Raw genomic sequence first — 21,145 nt, forward strand, 5'->3', positions numbered from 1 at the left:
TACACATTTCCCCATTTTGTCTAGTCCCTTAACATAGCTTAAACCACCTATAACTCTTCTTTACTTTTTTTCTTCCTATTATTATCTATGATGCTTAATGATTAAGTTTTAATCTTAAAGGAAAAAAGGAAAACTGTCATTAAACGCTCCCTCCCCCGACTAACCAGAGATACTGGCTGGTAGTGCGGGGGACACTAATCAATATGATGCCTACCATGCCCGGATCAGTCCAGCCGTTCGCCTGTTGTTGTTACGCCGAGCGCTCCGGGTCCCCGCTCCTCCCCGGAGCGCTCGCTACACTCTCGCTACTGCAGCGCCCCGGTCAGATCCACTGACCGGGTGCGCTGCGATACTGCCTCCAGCCGGGATGCGATTCGCGATGCGGGTGGCGCCCGCTCGCGATGCGCACCCCGGCTCCCGTACCTGACTCGCTCTCCGTCGGTCCTGTCCCGGCGCGCGCGGCCCCGCTCCCTAGGGCGCGCGCCGGGTCTCTGCGATTTAAAGGGCCACTGCGCCGCTGATTGGCGCAGTGGTTCTAATTAGTGTGTTCACCTGTGCACTCCCTATATATACCTCCCTTCCCCTGCACTCCCTCGCCGGATCTTGTTGCCCTTGTGCCTAGTGAAAGCGTTCCCTTGTGTGTTCCTAGCCTGTGTTCCAGACCTCCTGCCGTTGCCCCTGACTACGATCCTTGCTGCCTGCCCCGACCTTCTGCTACGTCCGACCTTGCTTTTGTCTACTCCCTTGTACCGCGCCTATCTTCAGCAGTCAGAGAGGTTGAGCTGTTGCTAGTGGATACGACCTGGTTACTACCGCCGCAGCAAGACCATCCCGCTTTGCGGCGGGCTCTGGTGAACACCAGTAGTGACTTAGAACCGGTCCACTAGCACGGTCCACGCCAATCCCTCTCTGGCACAGAGGATCCACCTCCTGCCAGCCGGCATCGTGACAGTAGATCCGGCCATGGATCCCGCTGAAGTTCCTCTGCCAGTTGTCGCCGACCTCACCACGGTGGTCGCCCAGCAGTCACAACAGATAGCGCAACAAGGCCATCAGCTGTCTCAACTGACCGTGATGCTTCAGCAGCTACTACCACAGCTTCAGCAATCATCTCCTCCGCCAGCTCCTGCACCTCCTCCGCAGCGAGTGGCCGCTTCCAGCCTACGACTATCCTTGCCGGATAAATTTGATGGGGACTCTAAGTTTTGCCGTGGCTTTCTTTCACAATGTTCCCTGCACTTGGAGATGATGTCGGACCAGTTTCCTACTGAAAGGTCTAAGGTGGCTTTCGTAGTCAGCCTTCTGTCTGGAAAAGCTCTGTCATGGGCCACACCGCTCTGGGACCGCAATGACCCTGTCACTGCCTCTGTACACTCCTTCTTCTCGGAAATTCGAAGTGTCTTTGAGGAACCTGCCCGAGCCTCTTCTGCTGAGACTGCCCTGCTGAACCTGGTCCAGGGTAATTCTTCCGTTGGCGAGTACGCCATACAATTCCGTACTCTTGCTTCTGAATTGTCCTGGAATGATGAGGCCCTCTGCGCGACCTTTAAAAAAGGCCTATCCAGCAACATTAAAGATGTTCTGGCCGCACGAGAAATTCCTGCTAACCTACATGAACTCATTCATCTAGCCACTCGCATTGACATGCGTTTTTCCGAAAGGCGTCAGGAGCTCCGCCAGGATATGGACTTTGTTCGCACGAGGCGTTTTTTCTCCCCGGCTCCTCTCTCCTCTGGTCCTCTGCAATCCGTTCCTGTGCCTCCCGCCGTGGAGGCTATGCAAGTTGACCGGTCTCGTCTGACACCTCAAGAGAGGACACGACGCCGCATGGAGAATCTCTGCCTGTACTGTGCCGGTACCGAACACTTCCTGAAGGATTGTCCTATCCGTCCTCCCCGCCTGGAAAGACGTACGCTGACTCCGCACAAAGGTGAAACAGTCCTTGATGTCAACTCTGCTTCTCCACGTCTTACTGTGCCTGTGCGGATATCTGCCTCTACCTTCTCCTTCTCCACTAAGGCCTTCTTGGATTCCGGATCTGCAGGAAACTTTATTTTGGCCTCTCTCATCAACAGGTTCAACATCCCAGTGACCAGTCTTGCCAGACCCCTCTACATCAATTGCGTTAACAATGAAAGATTGGACTGTGCCGTGCGTTACCGCACGGAACCCCTCCTAATGTGCATCGGACCTCATCACGAAAAAATTGAGTTTTTGGTCCTCTCCAATTGCACTTCCGAAATTCTCCTTGGACTACCATGGCTTCAACGCCATTCCCCAACCCTTGATTGGTCCACAGGAGAGATCAAGAGCTGGGGTACCTCTTGTTTCAAAGACTGCCTTAAACCGGTTCCCAATACTCCCTGCCGTGACCCTGTGGTTCCCCCTGTAACCGGTCTCCCTAAGGTCTATATGGACTATGCTGACGTATTTTGCAAAAAACAAGCTGAGACTCTACCTCCTCACAGGCCTTATGACTGTCCTATTGACCTCCTTCCGGGCACTACTCCACCCCGGGGCAGAATTTATCCTCTGTCCGCCCCAGAGACTCTTGCTATGTCTGAGTACATCCAGGAAAATTTAAAAAAGGGGTTTATCCGCAAATCCTCCTCTCCTGCCGGAGCTGGATTTTTCTTTGTGTCCAAAAAAGATGGCTCCCTGCGTCCTTGCATTGACTACCGCGGACTTAATAAAATCACGGTAAAGAACCGCTACCCTCTACCTCTTATCTCTGAACTCTTTGATCGCCTCCAAGGTGCCCACATCTTTACCAAACTGGACTTAAGAGGTGCTTATAATCTCATCCGCATCAGGGAGGGAGACGAATGGAAAACGGCATTTAACACTAGAGATGGACACTTTGAGTATCTGGTCATGCCCTTTGGCCTGTGCAACGCCCCTGCCGTCTTCCAAGACTTTGTTAATGAAATTTTTCGTGATCTCTTATATTCCTGTGTTGTTGTGTATCTGGACGATATTCTGATTTTTTCTGCCAACCTAGAAGAACACCGCCAGCATGTCCGCATGGTTCTTCAGAGACTTCGAGACAATCAACTTTATGCCAAAATGGAGAAATGTCTGTTTGAATGTCAAACTCTTCCTTTCCTAGGATACTTGGTCTCTGGCCAGGGACTACAAATGGACCCAGACAAACTCTCTGCCGTCTTAGATTGGCCACGCCCCTCCGGACTCCGTGCTATCCAACGTTTTTTGGGGTTCGCCAATTATTACAGACAATTTATTCCACATTTTTCCACCATTGTGGCTCCTATCGTGGCTTTAACCAAGAAGAATGCCAATCCTAAGTCATGGCCTCCTCAAGCGGAAGACGCCTTTAAACGGCTCAAGTCTGCCTTTTCTTCTGCTCCCGTGCTCTCCAGACCTGACCCATCTAAACCCTTCCTATTGGAGGTTGATGCCTCCTCAGTAGGAGCTGGAGCGGTTCTTCTACAAAAAAATTCTTCTGGGCATGCTGTTACTTGTGGTTTTTTTTCTAGGACCTTCTCTCCGGCGGAGAGGAACTACTCCATCGGGGATCGAGAGCTACTGGCCATTAAATTAGCACTTGAGGAATGGAGGCATCTGCTGGAGGGATCAAAATTTCCAGTTATTATTTACACCGATCACAAGAATCTCTCCTATCCCCAGTCTGCCCAACGGCTGAACCCTCGCCAGGCCAGGTGGTCTCTGTTCTTTGCCCGGTTTAATTTTGAAATTCACTTTCGCCCTGCCGACAAGAACATTAGGGCCGATGCTCTCTCTCGTTCCTTGGATGCCTCGGAAGTAGAGCTCTCTCCGCAACACATCATTCCTCCTGACTGCCTGATCTCCACCTCTCCAGCCTCCATCAGGCAAACTCCTCCAGGGAAGACCTTCGTCTCTCCATGCCAACGCCTCGGAATCCTCAAATGGGGTCACTCCTCCCATCTCGCAGGCCATGCGGGCATCAAGAAATTCTTGCAACTCATCTCTCGTTTCTATTGGTGGCCGACTCTGGAGACGGATGTTGTTGATTTTGTGCGGGCCTGCACTATCTGTGCCCGGGATAAGACTCCTCGCCAGAAGCCTGCTGGTCTCCTTCATCCTCTGCCTGTCCCCGAACAGCCTTGGTCTCTGATTGGTATGGACTTTATTACAGACTTACCCCCATCCCGTGGCAACACTGTTGTTTGGGTGGTCGTTGATCGATTTTCCAAGATGGCACATTTTATTCCTCTTCCTGGTCTTCCTTCAGCGCCTCAGTTGGCAAAACAATTTTTTGTACACATTTTTCGTCTTCACGGGTTGCCCACGCAGATCGTCTCGGATAGAGGCGTCCAATTCGTGTCTAAATTCTGGAGGGCTCTCTGTAAACAACTCAAGATTAAATTAAACTTTTCTTCTGCTTATCATCCTCAATCCAATGGGCAAGTAGAAAGAATTAACCAGGTCCTGGGTGATTATTTACGGCATTTTGTTTCCTCCCGCCAGGATGACTGGGCAGATCTTCTACCATGGGCCGAATTCTCGTACAACTTCAGAGTCTCTGAATCTTCTTCCAAATCCCCATTTTTCGTGGTGTACGGCCGTCACCCTCTTCCCCCCCTCCCTACTCCCTTGCCCTCTGGTTTGCCCGCTGTGGATGAAATAACTCGTGATCTTTCCACCATATGGAAAGAGACCCAAAATTCTCTCTTACAGGCTTCATCACGCATGAAGAAGTTTGCTGATAAGAAAAGAAGAGCTCCCCCCATTTTTTCTCCCGGAGACAAGGTATGGCTCTCCGCTAAATATGTCCGCTTCCGTGTTCCCAGCTACAAATTGGGACCACGCTATCTTGGTCCTTTCAAAGTTTTGTGCCAGATTAATCCTGTCTCTTACAAACTTCTTCTTCCTCCTTCTCTTCGTATTCCTAATGCCTTTCATGTCTCTCTTCTTAAACCACTCATCATCAACCGTTTCTCTCCTAAACTTATTTCTCCCACTCCTGTCTCCGGTTCTTCGGACATCTTTCCTGTAAAGGAGATACTGGCCTCCAAAAAGGTCAGAGGGAAAACCTTTTTTTTGGTTGACTGGGAGGGCTGTGGCCCTGAAGAGAGATCCTGGGAACCTGAGGACAATATCCTAGATAAAAGTCTGGTCCTCAGGTTCTCAGGCTCAAAGAAGAGGGGGAGACCCAAGGAGGGGGGTACTGTTACGCCGAGCGCCCCGGGTCCCCGCTCCTCCCCGGAGCGCTCGCTACACTCTCGCTACTGCAGCGCCCCGGTCAGATCCACTGACCGGGTGCGCTGCGATACCGCCTCCAGCCGGGATGCGATTCGCGATGCGGGTGGCGCCCGCTCGCAATGCGCACCCCGGCTCCCGTACCTGACTCGCTCTCCGTCGGTCCTGTCCCGGCGCGCGCGGCCCCGCTCCCTAGGGCGCGCGCACGCCGGGTCTCTGCGACTTACCCCCATCCCGTGGCAACACTGTTGTTTGGGTGGTCGTTGATCGATTTTCCAAGATGGCACATTTTATTCCTCTTCCTGGTCTTCCTTCAGCGCCTCAGTTGGCAAAACAATTTTTTGTACACATTTTTCGTCTTCACGGGTTGCCCACGCAGATCGTCTCGGATAGAGGCGTCCAATTCGTGTCTAAATTCTGGAGGGCTCTCTGTAAACAACTCAAGATTAAATTAAACTTTTCTTCTGCTTATCATCCTCAATCCAATGGGCAAGTAGAAAGAATTAACCAGGTCCTGGGTGATTATTTACGGCATTTTGTTTCCTCCCGCCAGGATGACTGGGCAGATCTTCTACCATGGGCCGAATTCTCGTACAACTTCAGAGTCTCTGAATCTTCTTCCAAATCCCCATTTTTCGTGGTGTACGGCCGTCACCCTCTTCCCCCCCTCCCTACTCCCTTGCCCTCTGGTTTGCCCGCTGTGGATGAAATAACTCGTGATCTTTCCACCATATGGAAAGAGACCCAAAATTCTCTCTTACAGGCTTCATCACGCATGAAGAAGTTTGCTGATAAGAAAAGAAGAGCTCCCCCCATTTTTTCTCCCGGAGACAAGGTATGGCTCTCCGCTAAATATGTCCGCTTCCGTGTTCCCAGCTACAAATTGGGACCACGCTATCTTGGTCCTTTCAAAGTTTTGTGCCAGATTAATCCTGTCTCTTACAAACTTCTTCTTCCTCCTTCTCTTCGTATTCCTAATGCCTTTCATGTCTCTCTTCTTAAACCACTCATCATCAACCGTTTCTCTCCTAAACTTATTTCTCCCACTCCTGTCTCCGGTTCTTCGGACATCTTTCCTGTAAAGGAGATACTGGCCTCCAAAAAGGTCAGAGGGAAAACCTTTTTTTTGGTTGACTGGGAGGGCTGTGGCCCTGAAGAGAGATCCTGGGAACCTGAGGACAATATCCTAGATAAAAGTCTGGTCCTCAGGTTCTCAGGCTCAAAGAAGAGGGGGAGACCCAAGGAGGGGGGTACTGTTACGCCGAGCGCCCCGGGTCCCCGCTCCTCCCCGGAGCGCTCGCTACACTCTCGCTACTGCAGCGCCCCGGTCAGATCCACTGACCGGGTGCGCTGCGATACCGCCTCCAGCCGGGATGCGATTCGCGATGCGGGTGGCGCCCGCTCGCAATGCGCACCCCGGCTCCCGTACCTGACTCGCTCTCCGTCGGTCCTGTCCCGGCGCGCGCGGCCCCGCTCCCTAGGGCGCGCGCACGCCGGGTCTCTGCGATTTAAAGGGCCACTGCGCCGCTGATTGGCGCAGTGGTTCTAATTAGTGTGTTCACCTGTGCACTCCCTATATATACCTCACTTCCCCTGCACTCCCTCGCCGGATCTTGTTGCCCTTGTGCCTAGTGAAAGCGTTCCCTTGTGTGTTCCTAGCCTGTGTTCCAGACCTCCTGCCGTTGCCCCTGACTACGATCCTTGCTGCCTGCCCCGACCTTCTGCTACGTCCGACCTTGCTTTTGTCTACTCCCTTGTACCGCGCCTATCTTCAGCAGTCAGAGAGGTTGAGCCGTTGCTAGTGGATACGACCTGGTTACTACCGCCCAGCAAGACCATCCCGCTTTGCGGCGGGCTCTGGTGAACACCAGTAGTGACTTAGAACCGGTCCACTAGCACGGTCCACGCCAATCCCTCTCTGGCACAGAGGATCCACCTCCTGCCAGCCGGCATCGTGACAGTTGTCTTCCTTTTTCAATATATGCATATCATCTTCTAACTGGCTTGGGCAGGGTTACTGCCTTCATCTGGCACTGTGACATCAGCGCCGCTTGTCCGTGTTATAGAGCTGGATATGGATCCTCTAACCTGTGTTGCTGATGACTCAGACCGTATCGCGGAGCGGAGTCTGAGGTGCCGCTGGTCTTCACCAGAGCCCGCCACTGCGGCAGGCGACACCCAAGTCGCTACCCCGACAAGGCTCAACCACACAGGTAGCAGGGCAAGGCGAGGTACCAAAGGATAAAGCAGTAATGTAGTCAGATGTAGCAGAAGGCCAGAGCAGGCGGCAAAGGTCAAATAACGTAGCAGGAAGGTCTGGATACACGGATAAAGCAAACATGCAAAATGGAACGCTTAATCTCAGGCTAGTGGCACTGAAGATCTGGCAGGGAAGAGGGGGAGGTGCAAGAACTTATAGACAAGTGTCAGGTGTGTAACATAATTGTGGGCGCACTGGCCCTTTAAAGGGGTATTCCAGGAAAAAACTTTTTTATATATATCAACTGGCTCCAGAAAGTTAAACAGATTTGTAAATTACTTCTATTAAAAAATCTTAATCCTTTTAGTACTTATAAGCTTCTGAAGTTAAGGTTGTTATTTTCTGTCTAAATCCTCTCTGATGACATCTGTCTCGGGAAACGCCCAGTTTAGAAGAGGTGTGCTATGGGGATTTGCTTCTAAACTGGGCGTTTCCCGAGACAGGTGTCATCAGAGAGGATTTAGACAGAAAAGAACAACCTTAACTTCAGAATCTCATAAGTACTGAAAGGATTAAGATTTTTTAATAGAAGTAATTTACAAATCTGTTTAACTTTCTGGAGCCAATTGATATATAAAAAAAAAGTTTTTTCCTGGAACACCCCTTTAAATTTCAGAGCTCCGGCACGCGCACGCCCTAGGGGACACGCGCGCCGGAGCTGAGAAGCAGCAGCGGAGGAGTGGGAGGAGCATGGTAAGTGACAGGCTGGGATTCGCATGCGGGCGCATCCCGCGATGCGAATCCCAGCCCCGCCGACAGCAGGGACAAAGTGTTCACGGCCGGCGTGTGCGGCCGGAGTGCGGTGCTTAACAGTCCGTGACACTGCCCGACTTATGCATATTCATGCCCTCCCTCCGCATCTCCCTCTCCTCCCCGCTCTGTACGTGTCTCCACTGCGCATGTGCCGGCTTCCTGTGTGCACCCGGAAGTGGCTTTAGCACAGCTTCATTCCAACGGAGCAGAGCTGCAGTAAGGGTGTAGTAAGTAAAGGTGCAGTAAGTCGGCACATGCCCAGTGGAGTCACATAAGAGCAGGGAGGAGAGGGAGATGCGGAGGGAGGGCATGAATATGTATAAGCTGGGTGGTGCTGTAGACAAGCGGCGTTGATGTCACAGTGCCAGATGAAGGCAGTAACCCCGCCCGTGCCAGTTAGAAGATGATTAGCATATATTGAAAAATGAAGATAACGGGCAAACGGCTGGATGGATCCGGGCATCGTAGGCATCATATTGATCAGCGTCCCCCGCACTACCAGCCAGTACCTCTGGTTAGTGCGGGGCGGGGGGTGTTTAGTGACAGTTTTCCTTTAAGTTTTAACTCTGTCTCTGTCCAAATCCCTCTCTTAAAGCACCCCCACCCTCCTGAGAGACACAGACCATGTGGTTTCTGTCCTGCACTGATGAGTCATGCTCTCTTTAGTGCTGAGAACTGGGAGGTGTGAGCAGCTTCAGCCACTCACACTGAATCTCTCTCTGCTGCTCAGAGCAGAAGGGAGGGGGCTGCATAGCAGATCTTCCCTGGAGTACCCCTTTCATTTATCTTGTTCTACATTTAGTTTATGAGAGTTAATTACAATATATGTTAGTATCACTGTCCAGAATCTAGTACTGATATATGAAATTACAAGCAGGTGTAGAATTTGTTAGATGAAAGTAAGAAATATCTTCTCGGTACCTGAGACTTGCTGAACTCCTAAAGCAATAAGACTTGCAATGAGCAACAATCCTAGAACTGCACTTAGTGCTCCCAGGAAAATTTCGAGCTGAGATCTACCTCCAAGGGAACTAAAGATGTGCCCTCTTCCTTTCCGAAAACCAACCTGGAGAAACAAGTAGATTACATATACAAACATGTGTAATGCATGACACTTGCAAACATTTGCAAACTAGTTAACTATTTTGCTTTTAATGTAAGTGTTTCAGGATGCTTTACCCATAACATTACAGTTAATCAAAGATGCATTTCCAAACTCACTTTTCAGCAAACTATTTGGAAAATTGTTGCAAAAAAAAAAACTAATGACCTATCTTTACGGTAGTTCATCAATACCAGTTTGGTGTGGGTCTGACTCCCTTGCTGAACAACTGACTGGAGGGGCTACAATACCATTTAGTTGAATGGGACCGAGTTGCAGTGATTTGCACTACTAGACAAAACCAACATGAGAAGTTTAGAGCTATGTTTGGCAAAAAATGAAGGAGGGGTGTAGCCACTTCAGCGAGTGGGAACCCCGCCAAATTGATGTTCGTGGTCTATCTATAAGGAGAGGTTATGAGGGAAGGGGAGGGCTGCTATCTTTACTAAGTTAAAAGGGGAAACTGCTTTGAGTATATTGCGGAGAAAGAAACTGTTTTGTCAACTGCAAGGACATTCCTATGACAACTAGGGGATGGGGGCACTGCTTTCCCTACTACTGGGAAAGTGAGGGAAACTTTGTTGTGATTGCTAGGAATAAGCCCTTCAGTAGATACTGTTGAAAAGGGCATCATGTTCATTATTAGGAGTTGTGTGGGATCTGCTGTGACTCCTGACTGTGGTACATGTGGGGTGGTAACTAATGTAACAGTTTTGACTTGCAGAAGAAGGGACAATGCTGTGATTACTAGGGATAAGATTGGACAATACCATAAGGACTGTAGAGACATGAAGGACCCATGCAGTGATTTTTGTTTAGGAGACACCACACTGACTGCTCATGAACAAACAAAAAAATACAAATAAAAAGAGATAGAAAACACTGCTGTCATTTGTGTGTGTGTGTGTGTTTTTTTTTTAAAGGGGAGGGAGGATACAACTGGAGCACATTAAAAAAGAATGTGGGACATCAGAAAATGACCTATTGTTTAACCCCATAGGGACTCAGCCTATTTTCACCTTAAGGACTCAGCGTTTTTCCGTTTTTGCATTTTCATTTTTTCCTCATCACCTTCTAAAATCAATACGCTTTCAATTTTGCACATAAAATTCCATATGATGGTTATTTTTTGCGCCACCAATTCTAATTTGCAGTGACATTAATCATTTTACCCAAAAATCCACGTCGAAACGGAAAAAAATTCATTGTGCGACAAAATTGAAGAAAAAATTTCATTTTGTACGGTTTTGGGGGCTTCCGTTTCTAGGCAGTGCATTTTTCGGTTAAAATAACACCTTATCTTTATTTTGTAAATCCATACGGTTAAAATGATCCCCTACTTGTATAGGTTGGATATTGTCGTACTTCGGAAAAAAATCATAACTACATGCAGGAAAATTTCTATGTGTCACGATTCGGCTGGCAGGAGGTGGATCCTCTGTGCCAGAGAGGGATTGGCGTGGACCGTGTTGGTGGACCGGTTCTAAGTTGCTACTGGTATTCACCAGAGCCCGCCGCAAAGCGGGATGGTCTTGCAGCGGCGGTAGCAACCAGGTCCTATCCACCAGCAACGGCTCAACCTCTCTGACTGCTGAAGATAGGCGCGGTACAAGGGAGTAGACAAGAGCAAGGTCGGACGTAGCAGAAGGTCAGGGCAGGCAGCAAGGATCGTAGTCAGGGGCAACGGCAGGAGGTCTGGAACACAGGCTAGGAACACACAAGGAAACGCTTTCACTGGCACAATGGCAACAAGATCCGGCGAGGGAGTGCAGGGGAAGTGAGGTATAAGTAGGGAGTGCACAGGTGAGAATACTGATTAGGCCTGCTGCGCCAATCAGTGGCGCAGCGGCCCTTTAAATGGCAGAGACCCGGCGCGCGCGCCCTAAGGAGCGGGGCCGCGCACGCCGGGACAACACAGACGGGGAACGGGTCAGGTACGGGAGCCGAGATGCGCATCGCGAGCGGGCACGTCCCGCATCGCGAATCGCATCCCGGCTGGGAGTAATATCGCAGCGCACCCGGTCAGCAGGTCTGACCGGGGCGCTGCGAATGAGAGAACGCTGCGAGCGCTCCGGGGAGGAGCGGGGACCCGGAGCGCTCGGCGTAACAGTACCCCCCCCCTTGGGTCTCCCCCTCTTTTTGGAGCCTGAGAACCTGAGGATAAGACTTTTGTCCAGGATGTTGTCCTCAGGTTCCCAGGATCTCTCCTCAGGGCCGCAATTATCCCAGTCGACCAAGAAGAATCTTTTACCTCTGACCGTCTTGGAGGCCAGAATCTCCTTCACAGAAAAGACGTCAGAAGATCCGGAAACTGGAGTGGGAGAAACAACTTTGGGAGAGAAGCGGTTAAGGATGAGTGGTTTAAGGAGAGCGACATGGAAGGCATTGGGAATACGGAGAGAAGGAGGAAGAAGGAGTTTGTAAGAGACAGGGTTGATCTGGCACTTGATTTTGAAAGGACCAAGATAGCGTGGTCCCAGTTTATAACTGGGGACACGAAAGCGGACATATTTAGCGGAGAGCCATACCTTGTCTCCGGGAGCAAAAATGGGGGGAGTTCTTCTTTTTTTTTCAGCAAATCTTTTCATCCGGGATGAAGCCTGTAAAAGAGAATTTTGGGTCTCTTTCCATATGGTGTAAAGATCACGAGTCACTTCATCCACAGCGGGCAAACCAGAGGGCAAGGGAGTAGGGAGGGGAGGAAGAGGGTGACGGCCGTACACCACGAAAAATGGGGATTTAGCAGAAGATTCGGAGACTCTGAAGTTGTATGAGAATTCGGCCCATGGTAGAAGATCTGCCCAGTCATCCTGGCGGGAGGAAACAAAATGCCGTAAATAGTCACCCAGGACCTGATTAACTCTTTCTACTTGCCCATTGGATTGGGGATGATAAGAAGAAGAGAAGTTTAATTTGATCTTGAGCTGTTTACAGAGGGCCCTCCAGAATTTAGACACAAATTGGACGCCTCTATCTGAGACGATATGCGTGGGCAAACCGTGAAGGCGAAAAATGTGTACAAAAAATTGCTTTGCCAACTGAGGCGCTGAAGGAAGACCAGGAAGAGGAATAAAATGTGCCATCTTGGAAAATCGATCAACGACCACCCAAACAACTGTGTTGCCACGGGATGAGGGCAAGTCCGTAATAAAGTCCATACCAATCTGTGACCAAGGCTGTTCAGGAACAGGCAGAGGATGAAGGAGACCAGCAGGCTTCTGGCGAGGAGTCTTATCCCGGGCACAGACAGTACAGGCCCGCACGAAATCAATAACATCAGTCTCCAGAGTCGGCCACCAATAAAATCGAGAGATGAGTTGCAAGGATTTTTTGATGCCCACATGGCCTGCGAGGTGGGAGGAGTGTCCCCATTTGAGAATCCCGAGACGCTGGCATGGAGAAACGAAGGTCTTCCCTGGAGGAGTTTGCCTGATGGAAGCTGGAGAAGTGGAGATCAGACAGTCCGGAGGAATGATGTGTTGCGGAGAGACCTCTACTTCAGAGGCATCAGAAGAACGAGAGAGGGCATCGGCCCTAATGTTCTTGTCAGCAGGGCGAAAATGGATTTCAAAGTTAAAACGGGCAAAGAACAACGACCACCTAGCCTGGCGAGGGTTCAGTCGTTGGGCAGACTGGAGATATGAGAGATTCTTGTGATCAGTGTATATGATAACTGGAAATTTTGATCCCTCCAGCAGGTGCCTCCATTCCTCAAGCGCCAATTTAATGGCCAGTAGTTCTCGATCCCCGATGGAATAGTTTCTCTCCGCCGGGGAGAAGGTCCTAGAAAAAAAACCACAAGTCACAGCATGCCCGGAAGAATTTTTTTGTAGAAGGACAGCTCCAGCTCCCACTGAGGAGGCAACTACCTCCAATAGGAAGGGTTTAGATGGGTCAGGTCTGGAGAGCACGGGAGCGGAAGAAAAGGCAGACTTGAGATGTTTAAATGCGTCTTCCGCTTGGGGGGACCAGGACTTGGGATTGGCATTTTTCTTGGTTAAAGCCACGATAGGAGCCACAATAGTGGAAAAGTGTGGAATAAACTGTCTGTAATAATTGGCGAACCCCAAAAAACGTTGGATAGCACGGAGTCCGGAGGGGCGTGGCCAATCTAAGACGGCAGAGAGTTTATCTGGGTCCATTTGTAGTCCCTGGCCAGAGACCAAGTATCCTAAGAAAGGAAGAGATTGACATTCAAAGAGACATTTCTCCATTTTGGCATAAAGTTGATTGTCACGAAGTCTCTGAAGAACCATGCGGACATGCTGGCGGTGTTCTTCTAGGTTGGCAGAAAAAATCAGAATATCGTCCAGATAAACCACAACACAGGAATATAGGAGATCACGAAAAATTTCATTAACAAAGTCTTGGAAGACGGCAGGGGCATTGCATAGGCCAAAGGGCATGACCAGATACTCAAAGTGTCCATCTCTGGTGTTAAATGCGGTCTTCCATTCGTCCCCCTCCCTGATGCGGATGAGATTATAAGCACCTCTTAAGTCCAGTTTGGTAAAGATGTGGGCACCTTGTAAGCGATCAAAGAGTTCCGAGATAAGAGGTAAGGGGTAGCGGTTTTTTACCGTGATTTTATTAAGTCCGCGGTAATCAATACAAGGACGTAGGGAGCCATCTTTTTTGGACACAATAAAAAATCCAGCTCCGGCAGGAGAGGAGGACTTGCGGATAAACCCCTTTTTTAAATTCTCCTGGATGTACTCCGACATGGCAAGAGTCTCTGGAGCAGACAGAGGATAGATTCTGCCCCGGGGTGGGGTAATACCCGGGAGGAGGTCAATAGGACAGTCATAAGGCCTGTGAGGAGGCAAAGTCTCAGCTTGCTTTTTGCAAAAAACGTCAGAATAGTCCATATAAGCCTTAGGAAGACCGGATACAGGGGGAACCACAGGGTCACGGCAAGGAGTACTGGGAACCGATTTAAGACAGTCCTTGTGACAAGAAGTACCCCAGTTCTTGATTTCTCCTGTGGACCAATCAAGGGTTGGGGAATGGCGTTGAAGCCACGGTAATCCAAGAAGAATTTCAGAAGTGCAGTTGGAGAGGACCAAAAATTCAATTTTTTAGTGATGAGGTCCGATGCACATTAGGAGAGGTTCCGTGCGGTAACGCACGGTACAGTCCAATCTTTCATTGTTAACAGAATTGATGTAGAGGGGTCTGGCGAGACTGGTCACCGGGATGTTGAACCTGTTGATGAGAGAGGCCAAAATAAAATTTCCTGCAGATCCGGAATCCAAGAAGGCCGTAGCAGAGAAGGAGAAGGTAGAGGAAGATATCCGCACAGGCACAGTAAGGCGTGGAGAAGCAGAGTAGACATCAAGAACTGTCTCATCTTTGTGCGGAGTCAGCATACGTCTTTCCAGGCGGGGAGGACGGATAGGACAATCTTTCAAGAAGTGTTCGGTACCGGCACAGTACAGGCATAGGTTCTCCATGCGGCGTCGTGTCCTCTCTTGAGGTGTCAAGCGAGACCGGTCAACTTGCATAGCCTCCACGGCGGGAGGCACAGGAACAGATTGCAGAGGACCAGAGGAGAGAGGAGCCGGGGAGAGAAACCGCCTCGTGCGAACAAAGTCCATATCCTGGCGGAGCTCCTGACGCCTTTCGGAAAAACGCATGTCAATGCGGGTGGCAAGATGAATAAGTTCATGCAGGTTAGCAGGAATTTCTCGTGCGGCCAGCACATCTTTAATGTTGCTGGATAGGCCTTTTTTTAAAGGTCGCGCAGAGGGCCTCATTATTCCAGGATAATTCGGAGGCAAGAGTACGGAATTGGATGGCGTACTCGCCAACAGAAGAATTACCCTGGACCAGGTTCAGCAGGGCAGTCTCAGCAGAAGAGGCTCGGGCAGGTTCCTCAAAGACACTTCGGATCTCCGTGAAGAAGGAGTGTACAGAGGCAGTGACAGGGTCATTGCGGTCCCAGAGCGGTGTGGCCCATGACAGAGCTTTCCCAGACAGAAGGCTGACTACGAAAGCCACCTTAGACCTTTCAGTTGGAAACTGGTCCGACATCATCTCCAAGTGCAGGGAACATTGCGAAAGAAAGCCACGGCAAAACTTAGAGTCCCCATCAAATTTATCCGGCAAGGATAATCGTAAGCCGGAAGCGGCCACTCGCTGCAGAGGAGGTGCAGGAGCTGGCGGAGGAGATTGTTGCTGGAGCTGTGGTAATAGCTGCTGTAGCATCACGGTCAGTTGAGACAGCTGGTGACCTTGTTGTGCTATCTGTTGCGACTGCTGGGCGACCACCGTGGTGAGGTCGGCGACAACTGGCAGTGGGACTTCAGCGGGATCCATGGCCGGATCTACTGTCACGATTCGGCTGGCAGGAGGTGGATCCTCTGTGCCAGAGAGGGATTGGCGTGGACCGTGTTGGTGGACCGGTTCTAAGTTGCTACTGGTATTCACCAGAGCCCGCCGCAAAGCGGGATGGTCTTGCAGCGGCGGTAGCAACCAGGTCCTATCCACCAGCAACGGCTCAACCTCTCTGACTGCTGAAGATAGGCGCGGTACAAGGGAGTAGACAAGAGCAAGGTCGGACGTAGCAGAAGGTCAGGGCAGGCAGCAAGGATCGTAGTCAGGGGCAACGGCAGGAGGTCTGGAACACAGGCTAGGAACACACAAGGAAACGCTTTCACTGGCACAATGGCAACAAGATCCGGCGAGGGAGTGCAGGGGAAGTGAGGTATAAGTAGGGAGTGCACAGGTGAGAATACTGATTAGGCCTGCTGCGCCAATCAGTGGCGCAGCGGCCCTTTAAATGGCAGAGACCCAGCGCGCGCGCGCCCTAAGGAGCAGGGCCGCGCGCGCCGGGACAACACAGACGGGGAACGGGTCAGGTACGGGAGCCGAGATGCGCATCGCGAGCGGGCGCGTCCCGCATCGCAAATCGCATCCCGGCTGGGAGTAATATCGCAGCGCACCCGGTCAGCAGGTCTGACCAGGGCGCTGCGAATGAGAGAACGCTGCGAGCGCTCCGGGGAGGAGCGGGGACCCGGAGCGCTCGGCGTAACACTATGTTAAAAAATTCTCATCTTCGAACCCCTATAACTTTTTTATTTTCCGTATACGGGCCGGTATGAGGGCTCATTTTTTGCGCCGTGTTCTGAAGTTTTTATCAGTACCATTTTTGTATTGATTGGACTTTTTGATCGCTTTTTATTCATTTTTTCATGATATAAAAAGTGACCAAAAATACGCAATTTTGGACTTTGGAATTTTTTTGCACGCACGCCATTGACCATGCGATTTAATTAATGATATATTTTTATAGTTCGGACATTTCCGCACGCGGCGATACCACATATGTTTATTTTTATTTACACTGGTTTTTTTTTAATGGGAAAAGGGGGGTGATTCCAACTTTTATTAGGGAAGGGGTTAAATAACCTTTGTTAACCTTTTTTTCCACTTTTTTTTTGCAGTGCTATAGCTCCCATAGGGGGCTACAACACTGCACACACTGATCTCTTATGATGATCCCTGCAAAGCCATAGCTTTGCACGGATCAGTGAGATAGGGGCTCGACTGCTCAAGCCTGTAGGCTTGGAGCAATCAAACCCCCGATTGGACGCCGCGGAGACAGGTAAGGAGACCTCCGCCTGCGTCCCAGCTGATCAGAACATCGTGATTTTATCGCGATGTCCCGATCAGCCCGACTGAGCTGCCGGGAAGCGTTTACTTTCACTTTCAGACGCAGCGATCAACTTTGACCGCCGCGTCTAAAGGGTTAATAGCGCGTGGCACAACCATTGGTGCCGCGTGCTGTTAGCCCAGGGTCCCGGCTATGAATAGCACCCGAGACCGACCTGGTGTGACGCCGTAACCCCGTTTTAAACACCGGGCTGGGCGTACAGGTACGCCCTGAGTCCTTAAGGATCCGGGATGCAGGGCGTATGCATACGCCCTGCGTCCCCAAGAGGTTAAATCAATTTTTTTTGTTAAACATATTTTTAACAATCTCCGAGATGGAACCAGGCGCTCAGGGAGGAGGACGAGCAGCAGCCGGCATTCGCTCAATTCATTTCTATCGGAGCACCGAAAAGACCCAAGTACAGCACTCGGGTATCATCGGGGCTCCCATAGAAATGAATGGAGCGTGTGCCATCTACTGTTAGACGACACATGCTCTTCACTGAGAGAGCCGGGGTCCCGTCCTGGAGATCGCGGTGGGGACGGACTCATCCTAGCAATTGGACTGCTTATTATCTATCCTGTGGATAGGGAATAAGTTAATTTGCACCAGAGTTCTCATTTAACAAACTGCAGTCAGGAAATAGAAATAGACTAGAAAAAATGAAAGTTTCACTATCTGGCTCTAACTGATAGAAAATCTAGGTGGCACATTCACTTTAAAGCTATGCTGTGTCTACTGTAAATTACATATAAGGCTCAGTTCACAAGTCATTTTTTAAGATTATATTTAGGAAATGGTAACTATTGATACCAATATGTGGGTACATCATTGTAAAAACTGCAAAGGTTTTCTTTTTTATGAATTACAGTCTTGGCTGAAAACATTCTGTGCCTGAAAGGTCCTGATGTGAATATGGCACTAAATATGTAATAAAAATATGATACAATTTATAACTGGTAACAACTCCATTTATGGAAAAGAGTATGGCATAATAAGGCACAAATGCAAAGATGATAAAAACATCATTAGCTTTAATCCAACATTGCATTTACACCATTGTGATGATAATGAGATTTGGCATGGCATATGCAATAATAACCAAAAGAGAAACTAAAAAAAAACAACAACATATAAATAAGATATAATCTGTGTATGTAGAAAATTAAGGGGTATTCCCATCTTTAACATTTATGGAAAATCAACAGGATTGGAGTGCCAATAGAAGTTTTTTGTGTTTGTTTGTTTTTTAAGAATTAAAATAGCTTTTTGTATCAGGGAACTAGTCACTGGGCCCGAACCTACTAGATACAGTATATATATCTTACGAATAGGCCATAAATGCTCAAGTTGGGAATACCTTTTAAAGTCCACTAAAATGCAGAGTATGCTTCAATCCTATTTAAATGTATAACTGTATACATCATGGAATATATATTTACATGTAAAACAAATGTTGGATAAATTATCTTTTACCTCTACAGTATCAGGAGATGAAGCTGTCTCCCCTGTAGGGTCAGGGGTATCTTCATCATGAAATGTGGCGCGTTTGTAGTCAGACATCTAGAAAAGGAAGGTAAAACCAGTAAATCAAAAAATCTATATTGTACTATAAGGCTAGGTTCACACAGCAGTTTGCATTCAACCTGTTAAGGGTCCAACTGTCTTTTTTATTTTTTTAACTGATCAGACCCTGAAATGCGTTGGATGCAAAGGGTTACTGCCGGGGCCCAACGGCTCCCCATTCACTTGCATGGGGTCCGTTGGTGACCCGGTAATTTTGGTAATTTTAGAGGATTTTAGTGGGGAATAAAATAGAGCTTGCACTATTTTTTTCTCTGCTAAACTCCCGTCCTTCTGGACGATTGCTGACGGAACTCGGAATAGCAGAGTCTGAGGGCACTGTGAACGAGGCCGAAAATGGAGAAGTATTTTTTAAAAATGTGAGGGCAAACTTTTGTTATTTATTTATAAAATATTTTGTAAAAGATAACATACCTAAATTATAAACATACAAACAGTAAACTGCAATGGGGTCCAAATGCTTAGAGCCCACAAATCAATGGGTGTCAATTGATTCCTAGGAACATTGATCCTACAGAGCAAAAAGTCAAATCTAAAATTGTTCTTGGCACTGGCAAATAGGGACAAACTCCAAGTGGACAACTCAATAGCAGCAAAAAGGTTAGAGCAGACAGATGATTTTTGAATGTGGTTCCTTCTCCTAAATTCCTGGTTATCATCTTATATTATCAAGCAAGTTTTGCCTGCCCATAGATTTCCCCAGTCACTGCAGAGTAAAAGTAGAATTGCATGCTGACCTTTCAAATGCATTGATGACTATGTAATAGATGGCCGGGCCAAGTTAGAACAATTTTACATTTTTAGTGTTTTCTTTTTATTTCAACAATGTTTTTTTTTTGCTGTATGATGTCTTGTTTTTCAGTGGACCCTTTTGTAGTTTTAGCTTTTAAAAGGATAGCGTATTGCTAGGATTTGCTAATTGATTGCCATGATTTCTTTACTGTTCCTGTCCATTTGCAGTTCTGGCAAATACAATATAGCAATATTCACTTATTCACTTGTCTTCTCTGGTGTGCTCTGCAGATATTGGCACATTAAGGTTAGGTTTTCACATAGGTTTTTCTGACTTTTTTTTTTATTTTTTTAAACGGCCACTGCAGTTTTTGAGCCAGAGTCAGAAGTGTATTCAAAAGGAATGTGAAATATAAAGAAAGGACTTCTCCTTCCTACTGGATCTACTTCTGACTTTGGCTCGAAAACTTCAGTGGCTGTTTTACAAAAAACGCCAGAAAAAAATCTGTGTGGAAACCTAGCATAAGACATGCAATTAAAGTGTTTCTTTCATATACAAAACACATGTGAAGCTGCCCACACATTGCAATAAGGCTGCCTAAGTACAATGCAGTCATAACTTTATTGTCACATTAGGGTGATTTTTAGCCATTAAAAAGGTTTTTTATAAGGTGTTCAGGATAGTCGAAGAGGTGCGGGAGGAATGTACTATTCTCCATCTCTTTGCTTTTGTCACAAGTACTTGTCTTGTTGATTGACAAACAGGGCTTGCCTGACTACGGTGGCCCTGTGTAGTTCTACTGCAGCACCGCACAGCCGTGATGTCAGTGGAGAGAAGCAGAGCATAGTGGACCCGGTCCCTGTCTCCAACTGTCCTGGACATCTAAAAACTTTTTTTATGGCTATAAATCCCCCTACTAAAGGTATGACTGTATTATACTTGTGGAGCCCTACAGCAATGTGTAAACAACTTCACATGTGTTTTGTATGTGACAGATGTGCTTTAACCCTTTCAGGACCAAGTTAATTTTTATTTTTGAGGTTTTGTATTTCCTCCTCTCCTGACATAACCCATAGACCCATATGAGGGCTTGTTTTTTATGTGACCAATTGTACTTTGTAATGACATCACTCATTTTAACACCATATTTACAGTGAAATTAACAACAAAAAACACTTCTTTCTAGGGCTTCTGTTCCCACACAGTGCACTTTTGGGTAACACATTGGGGGACATTTATCAAACTGTTTAGACCAGTTTAGGCAGTCTATATTTGTCTCTCAGAAAGTCTCAGTCTTTTTAGTTGAGACTTTTATACGACTTTTGCTTTAGAGCCCTTCTCCGCAGAAATAGTATAGCGGTCTACAATAGAGCTTAAAATGCAGTGGTCAGGAATTTATCAACTGAGACTTTTATTGCAAAGTCTCAAAAAATTCACATCAACGGAAAATACACAGAAATGTCAGATCATGTCAGACCTGCCGTAAATCCAAGCTAAATTTTTTTTGGACTGCAAGGCGACACAGTGCAGTTTACATTTCAAATGACATTTTAGCTTTAATCTGAAGGGTAATCTAATCTAATAATATATAAAATTCTAAAATAATACAATTTAATCCCAATGATCCCTAATATTTTTTTTTTTGGTCATTTTTGTTATCATTGTGGATGTCTGATGCTAATTTTTGTTTTTGTTTTCTATATTTTAGTGCTTCAATTTCACTTTTGTGGCTGATTAGAAGAAAGCATATGAATTTACGCCATGCGCATGAGGCAATTTAGTCAAAAAGGCGATTTCTCAAAATGTGTAGTGGAAGTGTGGTGCAGTTTTCCATGGCAACCAATCATATTCCTTCTT

At 48.0% G+C, this 21,145-nt stretch overlaps 1 protein-coding gene across 4 annotated transcripts in view; it reads right to left on the reverse strand.

The window, feature by feature from the left end:
- Positions 1–21,145, reverse strand: part of ECE2 (endothelin converting enzyme 2) — a 125,097-nt gene that overhangs the window by 67,510 nt on the left and 36,442 nt on the right. For all 4 annotated transcript variants that reach the window (XM_056565657.1, XM_056565656.1, XM_056565658.1 and 1 more), the window contains 2 exons: positions 18,448–18,534; positions 9,137–9,281 (listed from right to left, as the gene is read on the reverse strand). In XM_056565657.1, coding sequence (XP_056421632.1) covers positions 9,137–9,281; positions 18,448–18,534 — 232 coding nt within the window. The remainder of the gene's footprint in view (positions 1–9,136; positions 9,282–18,447; positions 18,535–21,145) is intronic.

Source organism: Hyla sarda, chromosome 3, assembly GCF_029499605.1.
Source record: "Hyla sarda isolate aHylSar1 chromosome 3, aHylSar1.hap1, whole genome shotgun sequence".
Classification (NCBI taxonomy): Eukaryota; Metazoa; Chordata; class Amphibia; order Anura; family Hylidae; genus Hyla; species Hyla sarda.